Genomic DNA, 25612 nt, shown 5'->3' with positions numbered 1-25612 from the left:
ACAGAATCAAGATTATTTCTACTACAATTCTTGAAGAAACTTTAACTGTCATCAATGATGAGATTCGAATTGAAAAAATTTGATGGAACATGAGACTTTGCGCTATAGAGAGAAAGTTTGAAAGGAATACTAGTGCACCAAAAGGTATCCAAGGTTCTTGGAAATGAGAAGTTATTAGCAAAAAAGAAACCAGAAGAAAAAGCATAAATGGAGGAGATGGCGTACTACACGATCATCATGTATCTATCAAACACTGTTAAAAGAAAACTCATCCCAAAGAAGACAGCGAAAGGAGTTTGGAACAGATTGGAAGAACTATAATTAAAACCATCAATAGCTAGCAAGATCAATTTGCTAAAAGGTTATACGATTTTATAATGATTTCTTCACTTTCTTTAGATGATAATATAGATAGATTTAATGAGATTGTTGTAGGTTTGGCTAACATAAATCACAAGATTGATGAAGAAAGTCAGGCCATCATTTTATTGAGACCACTCCCAATCGCATATCAAGAAGTTAAGGCAGCCATCAAGTATATCAGAGATGTGATTGCATTGGAAGAGGTTCTTGCCGTACTTAAGTTGAAAGATTTCGAATTGCAATTGGAAAAAAAAATCCAAGAAAGAAGAAGTGTACTTGGCAAGAGGAAGATCTCCCAAGAAAGGAAGTTCGAAGGGTAAACACCATCACTCACAATCAAAATCAAACTCCAGAAATAAGGAAACTCAAAAGTGTTACTTCTATGGAAGGTCTGGACACTTGCAAAGATTTTGCAAGGAGTACAGGGAACAACAAGGCTTCAACAAATCTCATAATGGAGATAGGAAGGATAAGCAACATCACCACAGGACGGATTCAGTTGCAGCCGCAAAAGATGGTGACGACTGCTCCACAGATGGAGAATTGTCCTCCATCTCAAAATCTTCAATGAATAGAGAGTGGATCCTTAATTCTAGATGCACTTATCACATGTGTCCAAGTCGAGAATCATTTTTCGATTATAGATCAATTGATGGAGGAAAGTTCTAATGGGAAATGATCATTCTTGTAGGGTCATTAGAATCGGGAAGGTTGCCATCAAATAGTATGATGGCGAAATCAAGGTGTTGACAAATGTAAGGCACATCTTGAAACTTAGACGAAACCTCATATCCCTAGGTGCGCTTGAAGATGAAGGATACAGATACAAATCCATTCACGAAAGCTTAAGGATCAGCAAAGGTTCTTTGGTAGTGATGAAAGGAAAAAAAATCAACGGTTTATATGTTCTCCAATGAGAAAATGTTCCAGCCGGAGAGGCAAGTATGGTGAAAGGACTAGAATCAGATATGAAGTTGTGGCATCACAGACTTGGACATATCAGTGAACAGGACCTCAAAGAGTTGCACAAACAAGGTATATAGTTGAAAATTTAAATTCTTGTGCCTTACCATTTTGTGAAGCTTGTGTTCTAGGGGAACAACATAAGCTGAAATTCACTTCGGCAAGGCATACCACTAAAAAGATACTCGAATATGTGCATGCTGATCTTTGGGGGCCATACAAAGTTCCTACTCACTCCAGTAAGCAATATTTTATTTCAATAGTTGATAATTATAGTAGGTGTGTTTGGACCTACTTGCTAGCAACTAAGGATGAGTGTCTAGAAGAGTTTAGAAATTGGAAAACTTAGGTGGAAAACCAAACGAATTTTAAAATTAAGAATCTTAGGATGGATAATGGGTTGGAGTTTATTAATTCCAAATTTGACAAGATGTGTTAAGAATTTGGAATCACTAGTGAAGACCCCAAAGCAAAATGGTATTGTTGAAAGGATGAACCAAACCCTGTTGAACAAAGTTAGATGTTTATTGTTCAGTTCTGGATTAGAAAAATTATTTTGGGGAGAAGCTCTAGCAACTACAACCTACCTTATAAATATAAGCTTAAACCGAGTTATAGGCTTGAAAACCCCTTATGAAATGGTACACCTAACACATTTAGGTGTACAACATATGTACACCAATCTATTGATAAGCTGAAACCTAGATCCATCAAGGGAACTTTCCTTTTAGGAACCAATGGGTATAGAATTTGCATTTTCAAGAAGGGTAGACTAAAGGTTGTGATTGTTAGAAATGTTTTCAATGAGTTAGAATATCCTCACTTGACATCCGGAAAAGGTAGTGTGTCTCCATGTGATGTAGGAAAAATAAGAAACAAAGACATTGCAAGTGTGGAATGGAGTGTTAATATTAAATGTCATGTGTTAATATTAAATTGCGGCATAAGTCTTCAAAAAATTTACTTTAATGCAGATAAGTCTCCAAAAAATTTACTTTGATGTAGATTAGTCCTAATCTCGAAAAATTATGGTTATAATCCCTAAGCTCGACATTCTCGTTAGTTTGTAGGTACCTAATTTAACAACTTTATTTATAGTTCTTAAAATTTTCATGTGTCAAAAGTTTATTGGTTCACAACATCAAAATTATTTAAAAAATAATTTAAATAATTTTTTTATTATTTAAGAAATAATTTAAATAATAAAAAAATTATTAAATTTTAATATTTCTTTTTTTTTTCATTTTCTTTTAATAAAGATTAAAAAACATTATATATGAAAAAAACATGATTTGCCACTCACCTTTCTCAGTGGTGGAGGTTTACCACCGACCAGTGTCATCCATTCATTTCTACTTTCTTCCTCGTCTCATCCCACGATACCATGTAGAAAACCTAGAAAAGCAATTAAGAAAAAAAATAGATAAAAAAAAACCCAAAAACCCTTAAATAGTTGCACCTTGCTCTGACCCGCTCCCTAAACTATTCTGTCAGTCCCAATCTCAACACTTCCAAATGCCACTTCTTCTCGTCGCATCCGTCTTCAGGACGATCTAGTCACAGGGTTTCACTTCTCAGTGAGTGAAAGATTTGTCCTTGGGTGTACGTTGAAAGCTTCTATAGTAGAACTCATTCGAGAGGGCTTGGTGGTCTTAAGAATGGTTCGGGCTCCTTAAAAGCGGAGGGAGAGACCCAGAGAGGGAGTGAGTGAATGACCCAGTGTAAAGCAGACCGAGGGACTCATGGGTATGAGTCCCGAGGGACCTTGTTAAGAACTGCACTGAAATACTTGATACCTTTATTACCCCCTTAATTGCTTCTTTTAGAGGACTAATACTTACCTTACTCGTACTGCAAGTAAACTAAGGTTGTTGTTAACTGTAGCTAAGGGTTGTTAAGGTGTTGAGAGACCCCCTTGAATGCAATGCAAATTGACATGAAAATCGCGAGGTCTCCTTTCATTACCTTTCGTAACGATGAAGAGAACTCCCTGCTATTTCCGGCAGGAAATAGAGTAAGGGGAGACCTATCTATAGTCTTTCCTTCTCTACAGTCTTCTTTCTCTTTAAAAGCAGTTCAGATTTTATTACTAAGATTCATGCTAGTGGATGGTGGGTTTTGGTGACCCTTTTTTTTTTTTTTTTTATTTTATTTTAGCTTCTTTGGTTCAAACTTTACTTAAATATTTTTAGCGACTCATCTTACTAATACAAATTGGAAAGTTTTAGTAGAGCAGATCAAAATTGGGGATGTTGGGCAGGGAGTGAACTAGAAGAAGAAGAAAGAAAAAAAATAAAAAAAGAGGTTGATTGATTAGTTTTTAAAATAATTTATTTATTTATTCGTTTATTTTAAATTAATTTTAATTTGGACCAATAAAAAATCATCACGTGGTATTTTTTAGAACAACAAATGGAGTAGTTAACCCTACAAAAAAGTTATTTTTAGTCACAACCTTTTAGCAATAATATAAATTATTTGTGACTAAATATTACTTTTAGTCACAACAAAAAGTTATTTTTGACTAAAATATAATATTTAAATATAAGTTGTCAATAATTTAGTATTAGTCACAACACGTATTGTGATTAAAAATACATGTAGTCACAATAAATTATAATTTTTGTGAATAATACTTTCAGCCACGAATCTCTTAGTTACAACATAGGAATGATGATTTATAACTAATCTCAACTTTTTTACTTTTAGTCACAAGTTTTGTTATGACTAAAAATAAGTTTTTCTTTATAGTGTAAATTAGTTACCTGTGGACTAATGAGAATCTTGAGCATGGGGCTGTTGTCACTATTCTTCTAATATTGAGGATGTATCTGCATCAAAATGAACTTTTTAAGGATTTATTCCGCAATTTAATATCAACACATGATATTTTAGGGAGAAATTAATGGATCTATTTAAAAGATGATCAACAAACTTGCAAAAATCTCGAGTTTGGGAATTGTTGCAATTATTTTTTGAGGTTAGAAACTTATCTGCATAAAAGTAAATGTTTTAAAAAAATTTACCGCAATTTTCACAAAAATATGCATACATTAAAATGAGTTAAATGTAAAATAACTTTGAGTTAAATATTTACTATTTTATCTTTACATTTAGTTAATTGAATATGGTAGTAGCTAATTTTTTTTTAATAATTATTTAATGTCTTTCGTTAACTTTAAAATATGTTTATAAATATATAATATAATAAGTGACTACTCAATAGTTATATGTTTATTGTAACTATTATGGTTACATTTTTTTTTACCTGTAATAGCATGTTACCTTCATGTAAAAATTTATTTTTAAAATTAATTAATTATAATTTACTATTTTCTTAAAATAATTAATTGAATATTTAACAAGACATCTTTTAGCAATTAATATTTAGTTACATATTTGATTAAAATTGAATAAGAAAAAGTTATATTAATTGGATTAGATGTAGAATTTTGTGCAGAGATTTAAAAGTGTTTTAAGAATGAAGAACAAAACGGTAAAGTATTGTAGGCAAAATTATTATTCCAGTCCAATGGTATTTAAACATATACCACTTAGGCTTCAGCTTGAGGCTTCATACTTAGTTCTTCTAGTTGTAAAAAAATAATTAAATATCATTTAAAAATAATTAATTATTTAAAAATTTATTATATAAGAAGAGAATTTTAATCTATTTAAAAAGAAGTCTAATTTTTATAAAAAAAATTAAAATTTCATTGTTAAATATTATAATTAAATGGCTTAATTATTAAAATAATTATAGTAGGAATTTATATAAAAATAAATTATTTAAAAATATTAATTGCTGAAAGAGGTCTTGTTAAATATTCAATTAACTATTTTAAAAAAAATAGTAAATTATAATTAATTAATTTTGAAAAATGAATTTTTACCAAAAAGTAACATACTATTACAGGTAAAAAAAAATGTAATGATAATGGCTAACCATTGAGTAGTCACCCCCTCAATATAATATAATAATATTTAATTAATTTATGTATTATAAATTATTTTAATTTTAAAAATAACGCTTCTTTCAAAAGGACTTTTAAATTAAAAAAAAAAAAGAATTTTTCATTTTTTATCTAAATAAACCTAAAATGATTGTTTTAATTCTAAAAACTAAAAAAAAAAAGTTATAGAAGCTAAACCAAATAGAATTGATATGTAGCTTCTCTTAAAATAATTTTAGAAATTATTTATAAAATTAAAATAATTTACATAAATATTAATTTCCTAATATATATATTTTTTAATTATATAGATGTATATGATGTATGTAAAACTGGATTTGATAAATAGAAAGGGGGAGTTTTATTTGCAATCCATAAAATTATAAATATACTCAATTATTAAAAAAATATAAACTTAAATTTTTTTAAAAAATTACTCTTAATATTTTTTTAAAATTTTTTTCTCACATTATTTTATGTTAATTTGAATACTTATTTTAATTTTATTTTCATAATTTTTTCTAACTTATGTATATATATTTTTTATTTTTTTTTTAAGAAAATTTCATATAATTTTTTATTTTAATTTTTTTATCATAATATTTAAAATATAATTTAATTTTATTTGATAGGTATATTTTTTAAAAATATAAATTAAAAAAAAAAGTTCAAAAAATCTAGTATAATTAAAGATATAAATTTTATATAAAATAAAAATTATTAAAATGAGATTTCTTTACAAATTTTTTTTTGTGTAAATAAAATTTCCCAATAGAAAAGTTTTATCTCCACTCTTGTGACTGTGAGACTGTTAGAGCCCTTAATGCTATCGAGGTCTGCACACCATCGGCTGAGAAAACTGAAGAAGAAAATAAGAACAAGAGAGGTTGGACAAACATGAGCATTGCTGGTCTAGCCCAAAGCAGGGCCAAGTCAATGCCCCATTCCGAGCTCTTTCGACCTGTAAAATCTATGGATATTGACCTTTTTACCCCCACACCGTTCACTGCGACATGGTAATGCTACTAGAGAGATTTAGTTTTACCATTTCAATGGGTTTTACAAATAATTATTCCTTTGCTGAAATTTTCTCATGAACTGCTTCAATTATTCTTAGCTTTGTTTTATCTGCCAATTTTGTATTGTATTGATTATTGTTTTTGTCACTACCTCTCTCGTACTGGCTTTTTTAATTGCTTTATTTATACATTCATATGGACACTGCTGGTTTGTTTAAGTTAATTGAATTGGAATTTGATTATTCTCTTTTGTGATAATATCTGGTAATTTTGTTAAACAAATTCTTAAACATTATAGATTCTCCCTCCAAATCCTGACTCTTCAATCGGGCATTTGGCCTAGCAGTAGGACTAATCTTCAATTTAACAAAACCCTAACCTGGTCCCTTCTCTCCTCCATTGATGTAGATAAGGCTTTTTTAACATTACGTTTATTATAATTTTAAAAATTTTGGTGTAATTTTGATCATTATTGAAAAATCTTGTTTTAAAGTTGAATTATTCGGTTCTGTAGATGTCTGAGGTACTGGGCTCTCTTGGGGACTACAATGGAAGCCACTTTTTAGGTCTTTAAAGCAGTAGCCATGGAAACAAGCTAATCACTGATTAAGTTCTTTTGTACAGTAAGGTATCTTCAGTACCATAAATAAGCTTAATTTTAGTACAATAAATAAGTTGCACGAAGTGCTTTGTGGCGTTGGTCATAAATGTTTCAGTCTCTGGAAGTAATATTGATTCTGAATAAGATATGATGATGATTGATGAGAATGGTGTTCTTCATACTGAACTCAAAACTGCTTACAAAGAAAACTTAAGTGGTGGTGATAATAATGACTATGTGAATGTGAATTGTTCAAAAAGGAAAAGAGAAAAAGCACCTAGTGTGATCTCTGATGTTGCTACTAAAATGAAAGAAGATGAAGATGAGAAAGGGGTTAAAGCAAAAGAAGGTGAGGAAGAGTCAGACAAAACCAGGAAGAGCAAAGGCCTTAAAGGGGCACTCAAAAGTGACGGATTGAAGAAGTGTTCTGAAGGTTATGCTAATATTGACTTGACCTTGGAGGAGACACCAGACTTGGAATTCTTACTATATCCAGATCCTGAATTCAATGACTTTGACAAGGACAGGAATGCAGAGCGATTTAATGCAGGGCAGATATGGGCTGCTTATGATTATCATAATGTCATGCCTAGATTCTATGCTTTGATAAAAAGGGTTTCTTCTCCCGGGTTCAATGTGCACATAACCTGGCTAGAGCCGAAGCCATCAAATATGAATGAATTAAAATGGCTTTCGGCAGACTTGCCATTTTCTTGTGGCGAGTTCAAATATGGATATTCTGAGAGAACAGTAAATCGTTTCATGTTCTCTCATGAAGTTTCTTGGGGGAAAGGTAGTGGAGGTACTTTCCTGATATATCCGAGAATGGGGGAGACCTGGGCTCTTTTTAAAAACTGGAATATTAAATGGAGTAGTAATCCAGCTGTACATCGTCAGAGTGAATATGATTATGTTGAAATTTTGTACGATTATGATGCAGATGTTGGAGTAGATGTTGCTCTATTGAGCAAAGTAAATGGATTTGTGAGTGTTTTCTTTCAGATGGACAAGGTAGGGAGGAAGACATTTCACATTCCACCAGGTGAGCTATTGAGGTTTTCCCATATGATTCCATCGTATAAAATGGAAGGTAATGGAAGAGGATTTCCAAATGGATCTTTCGAACTTGATCCTGCTGCTTTGCCTCTAATTGATTCCATGGTGGAGGGGGACAGTGACATGCAAATGATGATTGACGAGAGTGATGATCTTCAGAGTGAACTAGGCACTGACTTTTCTAGAGAGAAAAATATACGGAGATTTTCATGCCATAAACAACAGGTCTCTTACAAGAAAAGCTTAAGTCGTGATGATGATGGCTATGTGAATGTGAGTCCTTTAAAGATTGAAAAGGCAAAGACATCTAATGTGATGTCTGATGTAGCTTCTAGTATGAAAGATGATGAGAAAGGGGTTAAACAGAAAGAAGGTGTACCTAATCGAGACAATGCCAAGAAGAGCAAAGAGCTTAAAGAGCCAGTTAAAATGGATGGATTGAAGAAAGGCTTTGAAGGTAATGCTAGTATTGATTCACGCTTGGAGGAGGCCCTGAGGGCCATGAGGGTTGCTGAGAAGAAGATGCAAAGTAAGGAGTTTGTGGTGGCTCAAAAGATTGCTTTGAAGGCCCAACGACTTTATCCTAATGTTGAGAATATTTCTCAGTTGCTTATGGTGTGTCATGTGCATTGCTCTGCTGCACAGAAATTATCAGGGGATGAGATGGACTGGTATGGAATTCTTCAACTCGAGGAGACAGCAGATGAGGCAACAATTAAGAAGCAATATCGGAAGTTTGTCCTCCAACTTCATCCTGATAGAAACAAGTTGGCTGGTGCTGAAATCGCTTTTAAACTGATTGCAGAAGCTCGTTCAATACTTTTGGACAAAGATCAACGTCTCTTGCATAATGTCAGGCGCAAGTATTTAAAGAGCAGAAAGCCTGCAACCTTTGTCCCCAATCATAAGGCCAATTGGACCTCAAATGTGGTTCCAAACAATAGTAGAAGCAACCTTTTTGGTCTGAATGCTCAGAAGCAGCAGCCACGAGAAACTTTTTGGACTGTCTGCCCCTATTGTGCAGTAAGGTACCAGTTCTGTAAAGATGTTATTAATAAATCTTTTCGATGTCATAGTTGCCAGAAGTCATTTTTGGCATGTGACCTAAATGCACCAAATAGTAAATCTGTATTCCCTACACAAAAAGGCAGTACGCACAAAGGGAAAGCACAAGTCTGTCCTAACTTTGGCACCGGAAATTTGAATGCAGAATTAGTACACAGAGCCAGGAAGAGTGAAGAACCTAAAGAGCCAGTTAATGTAGATGGATTGAAGAAAAGTTCTGAAAGTAGTGCTAATACTGATTCAAGCCTTGAGGAGATGTCATACGAGGAATTCTATAAATATTGTGATCCAGATTTTAATGACTTTGAAATGGAGAGGAAAGCAGAGTGTTTTGCCGTAGGGCAGGTATGGGCTGCTTATGATATTTTTAATGCTATGCCACGATTCTATGCTCAGATCAGAAGGGTATCTTCTCCCAAGTTCAGTGTCCACCTAACTTGGTTAGAGCCAGAACCAGCTGATGAGAATGAATCAAAATGGCACTCTTCGGGGATGCCATTTTCTTGTGGTAAGTTCAAGTACGGGGAGTCATTGACAACAGATGATTGTCGTATGTTCTGTCATATAGTTTCTTGTGAAAAAGGTAGTCGTATGAATACTTTCGTGATATATCCAAGAAAGGGGGAGACTTGGGCTCTTTTTAAAAACTGGGACTTTAGTTGGAGTTGTGATCCAGCTGCTCATCGTCAGTGTGAATATGAATATGTTGAAGTATTGTCTGATTATGCTGCAGATGTTGGAATACATGTTGATGTATTGAGCAAAGTAAATGGGTTTGTGAGTATTTTCTGTCGGATGGAAATGGTGGGAAAGAAGACATTTCTTGTTCCCCCAGGTGAGCTATTGAGGTTTTCCCACATGATTCCGTCCTATAAAATGAAAGGTAATGAAAGAGGAGTTCCAATAGGATCGTTCGAACTTGATCCTGCTGCTTTGCCTCCAATTAAACCCATGACAGTGGATGGCAGTGACTTGCGAACGAGGCATTCGGTGCTTCAGCATGACAGTTCTACCATTCCTTCTGCTCCAAGCCTAGAACAAGTGGAAATTCCAGATACTGAGTTCTACAATTTCGATTTTGATAAAGCCAAACACAAGTTTCAGGTTGGTCAGATATGGGCATTGTACTGTGTTGAGGATTCCTTGCCAAAATATTATGGTCAAATCAAGAAAATTGATTTTCGCCCATCTTTCAAACTGCATATTAAATGGCTTGCATCTGTCTCATCATCGAACATCATTAGATGGTCTGATAAGGACATGCCTCTTTCGTGCGGTAGATTTAAGGTTGTCGATGTTGAGGCTGAGGTTTATGATAGTGTAACTTCTTTTTCACATCCAGTGAAAGCAGAGCTTACAGGTAGAAGAAATGAGTATGACATCCTTCCTAGGAAGGGTGAAATTTGGGCATTGTACAGGAACTGGAATCCCAACCTCCACTGCAGTGACTTGAAAAACTGTGAATATGAGGTAGTGGAAGTTCTGTCAGCTACTGTTTTACTAATAAACGCTTTGTCTTTGGAACGTGTTGATGGTTTTACCTCAGTATTTAAGGCTCGAGTGGTGGGAGGATCAACGTTGTGGAGTATTCCCAAGGCTGATTTTTTCAAGTTCTCTCACCAAGTTCCTGCATTCCGTCTGACCGAAGAGAGAGGTGGTAAGCTTAGAGGCTTCTTTGAACTTGACACCGCTGCCTTACCAATTCATTATTTTCGCTAAACCTGGATCAAGAGAATTCCTATAATGGGTGCTTTTTATGATGGAAAAGCTTTCTGCAGTATGCAACTTATTATTTTGATCCATGTTTGAGTTGCATTCTTGAGAAAGTAGGATCGTTGGTTCTCTTTGTTGCAATGAAAGGTTTATGTACTGATCCTTAGTATTTCCATCTGAAGGTCACACGTGTCATTTATTTAAATGTGTAACTCTTGTTTTATATATTTTCCTTAAACTAAACTCCCTTTTTTTGTATAATTAATTCAGATTAATATGAAATAAATATATTAATATAGCCTTTTGTGATTGCACTCTATTCTTGTATTTTCACTTCAAGCAATACTTGGTGGATTAGGTATGGTATGTTTTCAATCTCTTGGATTCCTTTTCCAAGTCCTTTGAACTTCCTCTGTTGTGAATTTTGAAGTCTTTCTTCCTCTAGTACAGTTTCTGATTAAGCTGCATGAAAGTTGACATGATACCGACTAAAATATTCAACCATTCCCATCCTCAGCTTCATATAATTTTTTTAGTAGTGCGTATGGATTTTGTTTTCAACTAATATTCTGTTGTGAAGTAACTATAAAATACTAACTTGCAGGATGTTTTCTAGGATATACATTGTTAGGCCTCCTATCCATTTCACATACTCTAGAAGGGCCAAGGGTACTTAGGGGGGAATTACTTTGTATGGATTGTTGTGACTTGTATTGAGTGAGGGGCTTTTTTGTAATTATGAGTAGTAGGGAAAGGTTTATAATGGTTGGTAGTGATAGAGTGTGAGTCGTGCATGTATTGAGATTTCTCACTGTATCAAGGTCCGAAAAGACCACTATCCTTTTCTGCTATTACTTTCCCCTTTGAGAAATACAATGAAAACCCAGGGATAAAATGGCCTAGACTTCTCACTGTTCTGTTCTGTGTCTTTATTCTAATGTGTACTATTCTATTGCTTCTTGTGTTTGTAGCTACTAATTTTGTATTAGTTTTGAGTGATGTCGAGAAAGCTTGCTTGGATATCTCTGTTATTTATTTTAGCAGGCATTATCCTGGGCTGGTCAACTCCGTATCTCACTCAACTAAACTTGCTTTATCAGTGGAACAAGCTAAGGTGTGGTGGCTGGAGCTGCCCCATGCGTTTGGCCTCAGTGGCCCTGGTATGGTTGTTTATGGTTGTTGCCTTCTTTAATGGAATCCTTTCCCTTTCAAAAAATAAATGCTTAAGATAAATAAGTGAAAGTATTTGCATGCATCCTTTTCTTTTTAACCCTCAGCTAATTTTCACTTGTGAAAAATATTTCCAACAAGAATATAATTCAATTTATCAGGTGTTTTAATAAATAATAATACAAAGACATGTTATATATATGTATATTCTTTTTCTTGCTGAATAGGGAAGACATGTTAGTTAATTCAGTTATCCATGTATTGGTGTTGGTTATTTAGGTTTGGTGTAATCTTTCTTGCATAACTTTTTGTTTTCCCATCTCTATAACTAAAGCTTATGTTCTCACTTTTCATTCAAGAGAATTGAGGCATAGTTCTAAGTTATTCTCTCACTTTCAAACTCTTACGTGGTATCAAGAGCCCACAAGATCTTGAATCCTCTTTTTTTTTTTTATGCTTTCCGTTCTTGCTTCTCTCTTCACTGCTCACATGGCTACCATATTGACACAAGCCAATCTATGTTTCTGCGCAAAGTGCTCAAACAATAAAAAAACGCAGGTAGCTATCCTTGCTCAAGCTCTCAATTAATCATTATGTGCTTTTTAAAGCACCAATTGAGAATGTCATTCTTGCCAGTTGCATAGAAGACTTTCTAGATGGCAATAATCCAGCCCTTCCTCAACACGAAGAAGGAACTGATGCCCTCCTTGATTTTCGTCACAAGGACAGGTTCATCCTCAATTTGATTATCCTCATCCTTCAAATCATGTCACAAATAATAGAGTTCAGCAATTGCTTCTCCAGTTTCCACTATAGTTAATTTTTTTTCGATTTCTTTTTGTATGATTTCACTGTCATTGTAGCATTATAAATATTATTGTCTCTTCTCTCAGAATAAATCTGACATTTTCCTCTGCTCTTGAGATATCTTGAGAACTGAAGGTCTTTATTAGTAGCGACGACCGACGAATGCCCTTCTTCGCAAATACTGGTGCATCCAAACCTCGGATAATGCAAATTTTCGCGACAACTTCGAACTGTCAAAAAGAGATCCTTTATCCATGATAGAAGATGTTATTTAAGTCAAGACATGTAGATAGTCTTGCTCTCTGCATTCAAAATTTATATCTTCTTGCAGGTCTTGATTTCGAATACAACTTCTCTATTGTCTCAATTACTTCTAACCAGGCAAGATCAGACAGTCTCATCGTGGCTCATGAAAGTTTCCTAAACGTGTTCAAAACAAAAGTGGTTGCACCATATTATGGGATGAGACTGAAAAGAATTAAGAATACAGAAAATGTGTAATAGATATATTCTGTTGTGTTTCATATGGTATCCAAACATATGAAATGTACAAGAATTGCTACAATGGTGTCTAACACTATCATAAGGTAGCATATCAATATTTTTTTTTGAATAAAGGAGTTTCATTAAAAATTAACAGGCATCAGCCTTAACAATGTCACACAAAGAAAGCGGAGCATTTAGCTCATTAAAAATACAACCTGACAATAAATAAGACCCCCTAGCAACACAATGGGCAGCCCTATTTGCAGATCGATTAACATAAGAAATAAGGACATTATTCAAACTAGCAACAATAGTACGACAGTTCTCAACCAACAAACCAAACTGGGATGGCATATGCACTGAGCTATTAATTGCTTGAACAACAACTAAAGCGTCAGACTCAACAACCACCCTATCCCAGCCCTTGCGCTTTATCCAACTAAGCGCCTCCTTAATGCCAATGACCTCAGCTATTTCTGCAGAAACACAACCCCAACGACTCTCAGAAATAGCTTCAATAAGCTTACCATGGTGATCACGAGCAACACAACCAAAACCAAACTTTTGGTGAGCTTCAAAAGTCGCACCATCGACATTCACCTTGACCGTATACTCATCAGGTTTACGCCAACAATTACTTTTTGAGATATCCCCCATAGCAAATAAAGCATTAGGTGATTCAAATTTAGTAATTTTCCATTGGCCAAGGACATGTTTTGCCGACTTCACTACTTCCAAAGCAGACCGAGACTTATGGTTCCATTGCACTTCGTTGCGAGCATGCCAAATACTCCAACACACCATTGCAGCCTCTACACTAACCTCCTCACGGCCATCAGCTAGTAGCTCAAAAAACCAGCTACTAAACTCGGCACTAGAACCCGGAGCCGACTGGTTCACCGCCGAAAGAGCCCAACAAGATTGAGAGAATGGGCAATCCAACAACACATGTACAATAGTCTCCATATGTATATTGCAAAAAGGACACAAGAGATCTACATTTACATGTTTAGAGTGAAGTTGTACCTTAGTTGGGAGGCAACCAGAGCAAGCACGCCAAAGAAAGTGATGAACTTTGGGAGGAATGGGCAGCTGCCATAGATGCTTCCAACAATTCTCATCTTGCAAAAATAACCAATTCCCACTTGAAGATTGAAGGAACTTGTAAGCACTTTTAACTGAATAGAAGCCCGAGGACTCCATGCTCCAAAACCACCCATCTATAGTCCGAGAAGTAGATAATTGGATGCTTCGAATCAACTGAATATCTCTCTCCTCAAACATATCATTAAGAAGATCAATATCCCAAGTTCTTTCCCCAACAACCATCAGACTCGAAACATTTTGATCAACTAAACCAGGATTACTTGTCAAGACATATGGATTAGAATCATTTGGAAGCCAAGGATCAAGTAAGATACTAACCGAAGAACCACTTGCAATAGCCCTTCTTGCACCGGCCCTTACAAGCTCTTGAGCGGCCCAAATACTTCTCCAAATAAAGCTTGGATTAGAACCCAATTCAGCATTAAGAAACGATCCTTGTGGGTAATATCTAGCCTTATAGATTCTCGCCACGAGAGTGTCCTCCATAGTAAGCAGGCGCCAACCTTGCTTTCCCAAAAAAGAGAGATTGTAGTCCCGAAGATCACGAAAACCAAGACCACCATAGTGTTTATGTTGAGAAAGCTTCTTCCAACTAGCCCAACTCACGCCTCTACTAGTTGAATTAGATTGGGATTTCCACCAAAACTTCGCCATCATCCCCTCAAGGCTTGTGCAAATTTCTTGAGTTAGGAGAAAAACACTCATTGCATAATTAGGAAGCGCTTGAGCCACAGACTTTATCAACACTTCTTTACCAGCTTTAGACAAGAACTTAGTCTCCCAACCAAATATCTTCTTTTTCATTTTTTCCTTCAAGAAGCCAAGAATAGCATTTTTGTTTCTCCCCATAATACAAGGAAGACCCAAATAGAAGCTATCATCAGAGGCGGCATTTAAACGCATCAAACCACACAAATGATCACGCACAGGCGAGGTAACATTCTTGCTAAAGAAAACAGAGGATTTAGCAAAATTTACCTGTTGACCTGAAGCAAGCTCATAGCTGTGTAAAAGCCGCAACACACTTTGAGCTTCGTTATCATTGGCCTTGCAAAAAACATAGCTGTCATCTGCAAAAAGCATGTGAGAAACCATAGGAGCACCCCGAGCAACACGACAACCAGTTAACCAATGATGCCTCTCATAGTGCTTCAACAACAAAGAAAGACCCTCGGCACATATCAAAAACAAGTAAGGAGACAATGGATCACCTTGACGCAACCCTCTTGACGGAATAATCGGCCCCATAGAATGGCCTCCATGAGTAACATCATACGACATCGTAGTCACACAAAACATGATCAACTGAACCCAATGTTGAGCAAAACCCATACGAAGCAACATGTTCTCAATAAAACTCCACTCAACTCGATCGTATGCCTTACTCATATCAAGTTTAATAGCCATGAATCCCTCCTTCCCTACTCTCTTTCTCTTCAAATAGTGCATAATCTCAAAAGCAACCATAATATTATCAGAAATCAAGCGACCCGGAAGAAAAGCACTTTGATGACTTGAGATCACCACAGGCAAAATTTCCTTAAATCGGTTGGCTAACACTTTCGAAATAATTTTATAAAGCACATTACAAAGAGATATAGGGCGCAAATCAGTCATAGACTCCAGATGTTTTTTCTTAGGGATAAGCACAATATTAGTATGATTTAACTCTCTTGGAAAAGAACCAACAACAAAGAAATTCTTAACAAGAGTGATAATATCATTACTTACAGTGCTCCAACATTTTTGGTAAAAACCCGGCGTCATGTCATCAGGACCCGGAGATTTATCTGGATGCATTTGAAAGAGAGCTCGACGAATCTCCTCATCAGAAATCGGTTCTAACAACCGATTGTTATGGTCATTAGTAACCGCCGAAGGTACACACTGAAGCACCTCGTGGCCCGAGACAGCTGAGGCAGTAAACAACGTGGAGAAGTAGTCCACCATGACCGAAGGGAGACGCCCTTTCCAATCCACCCAAACACCATCTGAGTCTTTAAGCTTTTGAATGGAGTTTCGACGTCTTCTAGAAGTAGCTGAGGCATGGAAATACTTAGAGTTACTATCCCCTTCACGCAACCAAAGTTGCTTGCTTCGCTGCTTCCAAAAAATCTCACGTTGCAACAACACACTATTCAAGTTGGCTGAAGCATTCTTGTAGTTCTCAACCGACACCCCATCACGGCCCCGCTTCCACTTTTGAATCTCAAGCTTACAATCTTTTATTCTCTTAGGAAAATTCCCCGAATAATCTTTTCCCCAATGTCATAAAACATCACCACAACACTTGATCTTCTCCATAACACCCCTCGGCTCACCATTATCCCAACAACTTTTAACAATCTCAAAAAACAAAGGTTCTTTCAACCATGAATTTTCAAATCGAAAAACATGTCTCTTAGCAACCACCACTTCATTAATCAAAACTAAGAGTAAAGGAGTGTGATCCGAAGTAGACACCTCTAAATTAAAGAGCTTAGCCAAAGGGAAAAAATCTAACCATGATTGAGTCACCATCGCCCGATCAATGCGCACCTCCACCCAATCCGGAGTACCTCTACTTCGCTCCCAAGTGTATGGATAACCATAAAGCTCAAGATCATGTAAACCACAATCCATCAATGTATCATTGAACCCATCAACTAACCACCGTGGATAAGGATGACCACCTTTTTTGTCCTCGTGAGAAGTAACATTATTAAGGTCGCCTATGATACACCAAGGCAAACTTGACTTGTTTTTTAGCTCCCTTATAAGGTCCCATGTTCTTTTTCGTAATGATCTATTCGGCTCACCATATATTCCCGTCAACCGCCAATGCCCTTGGTCACTACCACAAACAACTACATCAATATAGGACAACCCATACTCTAGCACCTGAACATCCTCCTCTTCTCTCCACAACAACGCAACACCCACACTTCTCCCTTGACAGTCCACCGCCAAGGCTCCTTCAAAACCAATCGCCACACGAATTCTTTCAACAATATCTTTTTTAGCAAGAGTTTCACACAAAAACAAGTAACTGGGCTTCTTTTGGACCACAAGATCCTTCAAGAATTGTTGAGCCCACGGGTTCCCAAGCCCATGGCAATTCCAGGAAATAATACTCATGATGATGGGTGGGCCTGTACACCATGGCCCACCTGTGAATCGTTTTTTGACCCATTAACGCCAACATCCCCACCAATAGCTTTAGTCGACCCCCCCTCCACGTGAGCTTCAAGGCCCACACGCCCAGTACGCCTCCTCTTACTTTCCATTAACACAGCCAAATCTTCCTCAATATTTGCATCATCATCACTTTCCATAAATTCAGAGTTTCCATCTATAGCCGATTGCATAATCTCCCTCCCACTTTCCTTAATTATTTCTTTCTTTTTACTCTTCCCTAAAGTCATGGGATTATGATCACCAATATGGTCAACACAATCAACATCCATGATCTTTGGGATAGCCTTAACTCCATGAAGATCTTCAGTCACACGCCCCCCACCACCACGGCCAGCCGCCGCACCACCCTCCTCGGCCCCACTCCGAAGCCACTTAGCACCAACGAGGTAGTTTTTCTTCTTCAGATCCGCCCGTAGCGCCGCACCATACGGTTTGACCAATTGATCCATAGGTTGATCAAAGCGTTTAGGACAAAATCTATCCGCATGCCCAATGATTCCACAAACAAAGCAAAAGGTAGGAAGATGTTCATATTTGAAATTCGCCCAAATCCAATCCCCATTCTCCTTGCAAAGCTTCATCCTCCTCTTTAATGGCTTTTCGATATCCACCGTAGTACGAACACGCAAGTATTCTCTCCAAAGACTATTAAAATTCTTAGGATCCGATTTAACATACGTACCTATGTAAGCTCCCGCACTCCGAACCACCTTTTCCAACATGTATCCAGATTTCAAGTCATGAATCTGAACCCAGAAATCAAGCTTGTGAAGCGCCACTTCCTTAGGGTCTTCTCCCTTATTCAGACGATGAAAAACAAGAGGGCTTCGATTGAACGTCCAAGGGCTACCATCTATAACGGTTTGGACATCCAACTCATGGAAAAACTGAAAAAGATAACGATTCGTACCCAACTCCTTGATAAAAACACCCTTACCTGGCTGCCAAAGTGAAGCCATTAAGTGGCGCATTGCATCAAAGTCCACCGGTCGACCCGTCAGAAACTTCCCCACCAAACACCACCGATCATCAAAAGTCGTCTCATCACCCTCATCATCTCCCCCAATCAGAACACCCGCTTCCTCATCCTCCAAACTAATCTGAGCGTACTGCTCATTCAAATCGAAATCCACGTGACTGCTCGATGCCATGATGACCAAAAGACAAGATCTTGAAGACAACCTTAAAAAACTTTAGAGAACTTTACCAACATGTCAATAGACAAGACAGGTAGCATATCAATATTAATACAGTTTAGTTGAAAATTATTTATGTTCAATAATTGAAAATAAAATAATAATAAAAAAAGAATTGCTAAAAAGTATCACTTAACATTTATTTTGGTGTTATAATATTATTAGTATAATTAATTAAGTATTAAGTCTCATATAACTTAAGAAAATAATTTTTAAGGAATATGAGACACCACTTATAGAAGGTATTGATTTACTATTAATGCTCAATAACAATGCTGAAGAAGAATTATGTAGTGTTAGTTAGGCTCTAATAATTGAAAAAAAAAATAAGATCACATTTATAACATGGACTTTAATTAAAGACATTAACTCCAATTACTTATTAGAGTTGTAGTAAGAGTGTAGTTATGTTATCTAAAAAAGTAGTGTAGATATCTTTTTTTATAGGGAAATTATTTTATATATTATTTATTTTTATTTTTTTAAATTTACGGTTTGAGTTTCTGGTAGTTTGTTATATAGATTTTAGTTGCGATTTAAGTCGCTAGTTGCTATGAGAGTTTAATAAAAATGCAAAATCAAAATATTTTAAAGTGTAAAAATGAAAAAACTCAAAATTTATAATACCCATTGAGCCATAAATGCATACATATGCTTAAATAGTTTGGTATGTGTATACTTTTTTTTTTACATCATTTACTTATTAAGTCATATGCTTCATATCTATACTTGCCTTTCTTTTTAGGGATATTCATTAATTTGTTAATGGTACATTACTAATAAATAAGCAGTTGCATTATAATTAAATAACTAAGTTGCATTATCATTTACAATAAATTTGGATGCGCAGCTGAAAAAGATTCCTTCTAGCATATTTTGTAATTTGGTGTGTTTTTGTTTTCTTTTCCTTTAAAAAAAACACCCTATATTTATATTAAAATTATCAATTTGTTTTTAGAAAATTTCGACCAATTTTTTTTTCTAATTCTCTAATTACAAATGTGCCAATTGTATAATCATATTTAATTACTTCCAAATTACCATGACTTTCCAAGAAAAATTAATTTATTTTTTTTTTTTAATTTCCAAAGAATGAAAACTTAAGTGGCATTTAGTAACACTTATTAATTAGTTTTTTATTTTTAAAATTAAAAAAATAAAAATATTTTTCAATAACATATTCTAAGTGGCTTTTAGTAACACCTATTAATTAGTTTTCTATTTTTAAAATTAAAAAAATAAAAATATTTTTCAATAACATATTCTATAAAACTGTTTTTATTTTTTAATTTTTTAGTTGAGAATTAAAATTTTAAAAATAAAAAAAATTACTTTAATATTTTTTTAAATTATTTTTTTTAATTAATATTTTAAACTCCGACCAGATCCGAACTCAAATTCCCCAATACCATAGTACTAAACTTGACTTTTGACCCAAATCTTAATCCGACCTCGAATTTAGATCAGATTTAAATAAAATAAAAAAATAAATTAAAAATTAATTTTACAGAACACACTTTTTTTATAAATTAAAAAACAAAATGATTACAAAACACATTTTTATTTTGTGATTAAAAAATTAAAAAATAAAATTGTTACACCTTAATTTATTAAAAAATATGTTCTTACAATTTTCACTCATCTCTTTCTTCTCTAAAATCAAGGTCCAAAGCAGAAAAGAGTGGATTTTTGTTGCCCATCCATTCGTTTCCCGAAATCCTAATCTGATTCCTTCTGTCTATGATTTTTTTTTTTTCCATTCTTTAATGGTATTTTCAACATCAAATTTTTATTTTGAATTAATTTCATAAATTTTGATCTAATCTTTGCTTGATCATAATTGAAAATTCTTGTTTTTGCAGACGTGAGAGGAGCTACTTTGATCTCTTGCTCTTGATGACGACAATGGAAGAAGTAACTTTTCACTTTTAGGTCTGAGATTTCTCAGAATCAGTAGCCATGGCACTCAACTAATCACCATTCAACTCTTTGGATTTGGACTGTTTTCCCCCATTTTACAGTAATGTAGCTGTTAATATATAATCTCCATTGTCAAAGTTTCGAGAAGGGATTTAGCTTTGATTCTGAAGAAGATACGACGATGATTGATGAGAATGGCGTTCTTCAACTGAACACTGGTTCTTCTGGGGAGCGAAGTCATGGAGATTTTGCATGCCGTAAACCCAGGTGGTGGTGATGAATGATGATGGCTAGCTATGTTGGAGAAGACAGGATTAAACCCAGAGAAGGTGGTGATGAAGAATTAGACAAGGCCAGGAAGAGGAAAGAGGTTGAGAATTCAGTTAAAAGTGATGGAATGAAGCAACGCTATATTGAATCGAGCTTCGATAATAATAAGACATCAGACTTGGAATTCTTCACATATCCCGATCCAGATTTCAATGACTTCGATAAGGACAGGAATGCAGAGCGTTTTGTAGCAGGGCAGGTATGGGCTGCTTATGATTATCATAATGTCATGCCTAGATTCTATGCATGGATCAATAGGGTTTCTTCTCCTGGTTTCAATGTTTGCATAACCTGGTTAGAACCTCAGCCAAACGATGAGAATGAATTTAAATGGCTTTTGGCAGACTTGCCATTTTCCTGTGGTGAGTTCAAGTATGGAGATTCTGAGCAAACACTAAATCGTTTTATGTTCTCTCATGAAGTTTCTTGGGGGAAAGGTGATGGAGGTACTTTTCTGATACATCCAAGAAAGGGAGAGATCTGGGCTCTTTTTAGAAACTGGGATTTTAGCTGGAGTAGTGATCCGGCTGCACATGGTCAGAAGAATGAATATGAATATGTTGAAATTTTGTCTGACTATGTTACAGATGTTGGAATACATGTTGCTCTATTGAGCCAAGTAAATGGATTCGTGAGTATTTTCTGTCGGATGGAAATGGTGGGTAAGAAGACATTTCTTGTTCCACCAGGTGAGCTATTGAGGTTTTCCCATATGATTCCATCCTATAAAATTGAAGGTAATGAAAGAGGAGTTCCAGTTGAGTCTTTCGAACTTGATCCTGCTGCTTTGCCTCTAATCAATTCCATGGTGGAGGGTGATAGTGACATGCCAATGGCAATGATGATTGATGAGAATGGCAATCTTGGGAATGAACCAAAGATTGGATTTTCTGGAGAACAAAATATCTGGAGATTTTCATGCCTTAAACGACAGGTCTCTTGCAAGGAAAACTTAACTGGTGATTGTGACTATGTGAATGTGAGTCCTTTAAAGAGTGAAAAGGAAAAGATATCCAAAGATATCTTATGTAATGAAGATGGTGTACCTAATGGTAATGGAGACAATGCCAGTAAGTGGAAAGAGCTTAAAGAGCCAGTCAAAATAGACGATGCCAGTATTGATTCACCCTTGGAGGAGGCCCTGAGGGCCAGGGAGATTGCTGAGAAGAAGATGCAAAGTAAGGAGTTTGTGGTGGCTCGTAAGATTGCTTTGGATGCCCAACAACTTTATCCTGATGTTGAGAATATTTCTCAGTTGCTTATCGTTTGTGATGTACATTGCTCAGCTGCACAGAAATTATCAGGGAATGAAATGGACTGGTATGGAATTCTTCAACTCGGGGAGAACGCAGATGAGGCTACAATTAAGAAGCAATATTTGAAGTTTGTCCACCAACTTCATCATGATAAAAATAAGTTTGCTGGTGCTAAAGCTGCGTTTCAACTGATTACAGAAGCTCGAAGAGTACTTTTGGACAAAAATAAACGTCTCTTACATAACATGAGACGCAAGTATTCAAAGAGCGAAAAGCCTTCCACTTTTCGCACTGTCTGCCCTTATTGTGCAGTATGGTGCCAGTACTATAAAGAAGTGGAGAATAGATTTGTTCGATGTCATAGTTGCAGGAAGTGCTATATAGCAAATGCAGGAAGCCTAGAAAGAATTGAAATTCCAGATCCTGAGTTTTACAACTTTGATGTTGAAAAATTCAAAGATAAGTTTAAGCCTGGTCAGATCTGGGCATTTTATTGTGATGAGGATGGCTTGCCAAAAGACTATGGTATGATCAAGAAAATTGAATTTTGGCCATCTTTCAAACTGCATATTTCACGGCTTGTTTCTGGGTACCTTTTTTCTTACATTATTAGATGGTCTGATAAGAAGATGCCTGTTTCTTGTGGTAGATTTGAGGTTGAAGAAGGTGATGGTAAGGCCTACGACAGTGTCACTAATTTTTCCCATCTTGTAAAAGCAGAGCCAACAACACGTGATAGTAAAAATGAGTATGACATTCTCCCTAAGAAAGGTGAAATTTGGGCCTTGTACAGGAACTGGAATTCCTACATCAAATGTATTGATTTGGCAAACTGTGAATACGACATAGTGGAAGTTGTTTCAGCTAATGTTTTACTAATAAACGTTTCGGTTTTGGAACCTGTGGATGGTTTTAACTCGGTATTTAAGGCTCGAGTTCAGGGAGGAGGATCAACCTTAACATGGAGTATTCCCCAGATTGATTTTTTCAAATTCTCACACCAGATTCCCGCTTTTCGCCTGACTGGAGAAAGAGGTGGCAAGCTTAGAGGCTTCTTTGAACTTGACCCTGCTGCCTTACCTTCTCATTATTTTTGCTCAAACTAGGTCCAGGGCTTTCCTATAAAAGGTGCATCCTCTAATTTGAAATGATTATCTGCATTGTGAAACTTCTCATTTTGATCCAAGGTAGGATCTTTTCCCTGCTTTTTGTTGCAGTGAATGGTTTGTTTATAAAAAGTTGAAAACTCTGGTTTTAGGTACTAATGTGTTGTAGCTGATATTAACATAGTTGTTGTTGTGATTTTAATCTCTGATTGTGACCTATTGAGAAGTACTGACCAAATCATTCATGCTGATTAACCATGCTATTTATTCACTAATATAAACACAATCACATATATCCATAATCCATGTATATATGTCTTATGTTTTGGTAAAAAAGAAGTTTTTATTATCTACAATTTGCAGACACGATTGTTCTCAGATGTTCCTATTGGCCATGCCAATCTTTATGAAGCAAAATTTACTACTATGATCTTTTTTTAACTGTATTATGGTAGACAGATCTTTTTCACTATGCTTCATTATCAAAATTAGGATAATGTTTGATTGAATGTCAAAAGAAGTAGAGACTCTAAAAGGTCAGAAACTGTGATATTTCAACAATTGCTTGAAGACTTAAAAATAAGTGAATAAAATATCACTGACACTTGTGGCTTATAAAATGAAAAAATACAGTTTGGAGAACATATATTAGGAGAAAGTGTTGTCCAACATTATATCATACGAAGTGATTTTTTAGGGGAAATTTGATTTTCTATACTTAGAAAATCTTAAAATTTTTTCTCTAAACCAAAAATTTAAACCCTAAAAAAACTATACCTTTTTTTTCAAAACCCCAAAAATACCCTCAAACTCTCACAACATCTCTCTTTCTCTCTCTATCTCGGCATCCCACACCCCAGGTCCGATGGTCGGACCATGGGGTCCGACCAATCGGACTTCATGGTCCGACCATCGACCCGGTTTTTTTTTTTTTTTTTTTTTTTTTTTTCGATTTGAGAGAGACTTAGAGAGAGGGGGGACCCCATCGGACCCCATGGTCCGACCATCGGACCTGGGGCTTTTTTTCCTTTTTTTTTTTTTTTTTGCTTTTGATTTGATGGACCGGCGGTGAAGAGGGGGCTTGGGATTCGTGGGCTTCGACCGTCGGTGATGGGGGGCCTGGGATTCGTGGGACCGGCAGTGAACTGGGCTTCGACCGTCGTTCGGGTTGGGGTTGGGATTCGTGAGTGAGGGTGATTCGGGTTGGGGTTTTCGTGGGTGAGGGTTTTCGTGGGTGAGGGTGGGCGGTTGGGGTGAGATAGAGAGAGAGAGAGATGAGGCAGAGAGAGAGAGAGATGATGCAGAGAGAGAGAATATTGTGAGGGGGGTATTTTTGGGGTTTTGAAAAAAAAGGTATAGTTTTTTTAGGGTTGAAATTTTTGGTTTAGGAAAAAAAATTTAAGATTTTCTAAGTATAGAAAATCAAATCGTTTTTTTCATTTTTACACTTCAAAATAGTTTTTTTTTTTTGTATTTTTACGAAATTCTACGTAGAAATCCCTATTTCAACTAACGAAACAACTTAAATTGCAACCAAAATCTGTATAGCAACTCACATAGAAACTATCCGATAAACCATTTTAAAAATTTAAATTGTAAATTTGAAAAAAAATATTAAAAAAATAATATATAAAGTAATTTCTCTTTTTTTTAATCTTAGCACCTGAATTAATCCAAGCACAAGTTGTTAGAATTTGGGGATAAGATGAATGAGGTTCTATCTTAAAATCAATTGGTAATGGGAGAAGTAGCTCATTCATTTTATATACCACAATTTATTTCCACACATTAGCAATGTGGGACTAACTCTAATACACCCTCCTCATGTTTGGGCCTGGAAAGTATGAGTATAACAAACGACCTTTAAAAAAACTACAGGGTTGAACGTGACATTTGAAAGAATCCCACAATACCATATATTGGGAAAGGTCCCAAATGGAGGTCAAAGGAGAGACAACGGAAGTATCTGTTTGGACCAGCGGCACTTTAGCTCACAACGGATCACAAATGGCTTTTTGGACCGGTGGCAATTTGGGTTCACAACAGATCACAAGTGGCTCTGATACCATGTTAGAATTTGGGGATAAGATGAATGAGGTTCCATCTCAAAACTAATTGGCAATGGGAGGAGTAGCTCATTCATCTTATATATCACAATTTATTTCTATATATTAGCAATGTGAGACTAACTCTTAATATAAGTTACTAATTGATATTTTTTTTACTAAACGATAATTTAATTTTAATCGAACTGAAGATTATAATACTATGAGTTGATATATTATGATCAGCTTGAATACAAAATATTATTTAACCATCAGTTA

The 25612-nt window shown here is 35.5% G+C and overlaps 3 protein-coding genes across 5 annotated transcripts; all 3 read left to right on the top strand.

Annotated features, from left to right (window-relative positions):
* Window positions 1-89: 89 nt before the first annotated feature.
* On the top strand, window positions 90-1032 carry LOC133031209 (uncharacterized). Its single transcript, XM_061104651.1, has 3 exons — window positions 90-144; window positions 400-679; window positions 771-1032. The coding sequence occupies exons 1-3, from the start codon at window positions 90-92 to the stop codon at window positions 1030-1032; spliced, it is 597 nt and encodes a 198-aa protein (XP_060960634.1).
* A 5004-nt stretch (window positions 1033-6036) lies between these two features.
* Window positions 6037-11034, top strand: LOC115721950 (uncharacterized). 2 transcript variants are annotated; one of them, XM_061104554.1, is made up of 3 exons: window positions 6037-6295; window positions 6813-6926; window positions 7015-11034. In XM_061104554.1, the coding sequence occupies exon 3, from the start codon at window positions 7047-7049 to the stop codon at window positions 10737-10739; it is 3693 nt and encodes a 1230-aa protein (XP_060960537.1). In that variant the 5' UTR covers window positions 6037-6295; window positions 6813-6926; window positions 7015-7046; the 3' UTR covers window positions 10740-11034. The 2 variants fall into 2 exon arrangements, with proteins under 2 accessions (XP_060960537.1, XP_030506920.2); XM_030651060.2 differs by having other exon boundaries at window positions 6813-11034.
* Window positions 11035-20287: 9253 nt separating this feature from the next.
* On the top strand, window positions 20288-25612 carry LOC115721951 (uncharacterized). Of its 2 annotated transcripts, XM_061104552.1 has the most exons (3): window positions 20288-20445; window positions 20539-23310; window positions 25167-25612. In XM_061104552.1, the coding sequence occupies exon 2, from the start codon at window positions 20877-20879 to the stop codon at window positions 23286-23288; it is 2412 nt and encodes an 803-aa protein (XP_060960535.1). In that variant the 5' UTR covers window positions 20288-20445; window positions 20539-20876; the 3' UTR covers window positions 23289-23310; window positions 25167-25612. The 2 variants fall into 2 exon arrangements, with proteins under 2 accessions (XP_060960535.1, XP_030506921.2); XM_030651061.2 differs by lacking the exon at window positions 25167-25612 and having other exon boundaries at window positions 20539-23539.

The sequence above is a fragment of the Cannabis sativa genome, chromosome 9 (assembly GCF_029168945.1).
Source record: "Cannabis sativa cultivar Pink pepper isolate KNU-18-1 chromosome 9, ASM2916894v1, whole genome shotgun sequence".
In the NCBI taxonomy this organism is placed as follows: Eukaryota; Viridiplantae; Streptophyta; class Magnoliopsida; order Rosales; family Cannabaceae; genus Cannabis; species Cannabis sativa.
This window is presented reverse-complemented; position numbering and strand designations above follow the sequence as displayed.

What these genes read in the sequence shown, in the direction of transcription:
- LOC115721951 (XM_061104552.1), top strand. Translation starts at nt 20,877, where the DNA reads ATGATGATGGCTAGCTATGTTGGAGAAGACAGGATTAAACCCAGAGAA.
- LOC133031209 (XM_061104651.1), top strand. Translation starts at nt 90, where the DNA reads ATGAGACTTTGCGCTATAGAGAGAAAGTTTGAAAGGAATACTAGTGCA. An exon ending in GAATACTAGTGCACCAAAAG is followed by an intron (nt 145 to 399) that starts GTATCCAAGGTT and finishes CACTTTCTTTAG; the next exon opens with ATGATAATATAGATAGATTT. An exon ending in CAAGAAAGGAAGTTCGAAGG is followed by an intron (nt 680 to 770) that starts GTAAACACCATC and finishes ACACTTGCAAAG; the next exon opens with ATTTTGCAAGGAGTACAGGG.
- LOC115721950 (XM_061104554.1), top strand. Translation starts at nt 7,047, where the DNA reads ATGATGATGATTGATGAGAATGGTGTTCTTCATACTGAACTCAAAACT.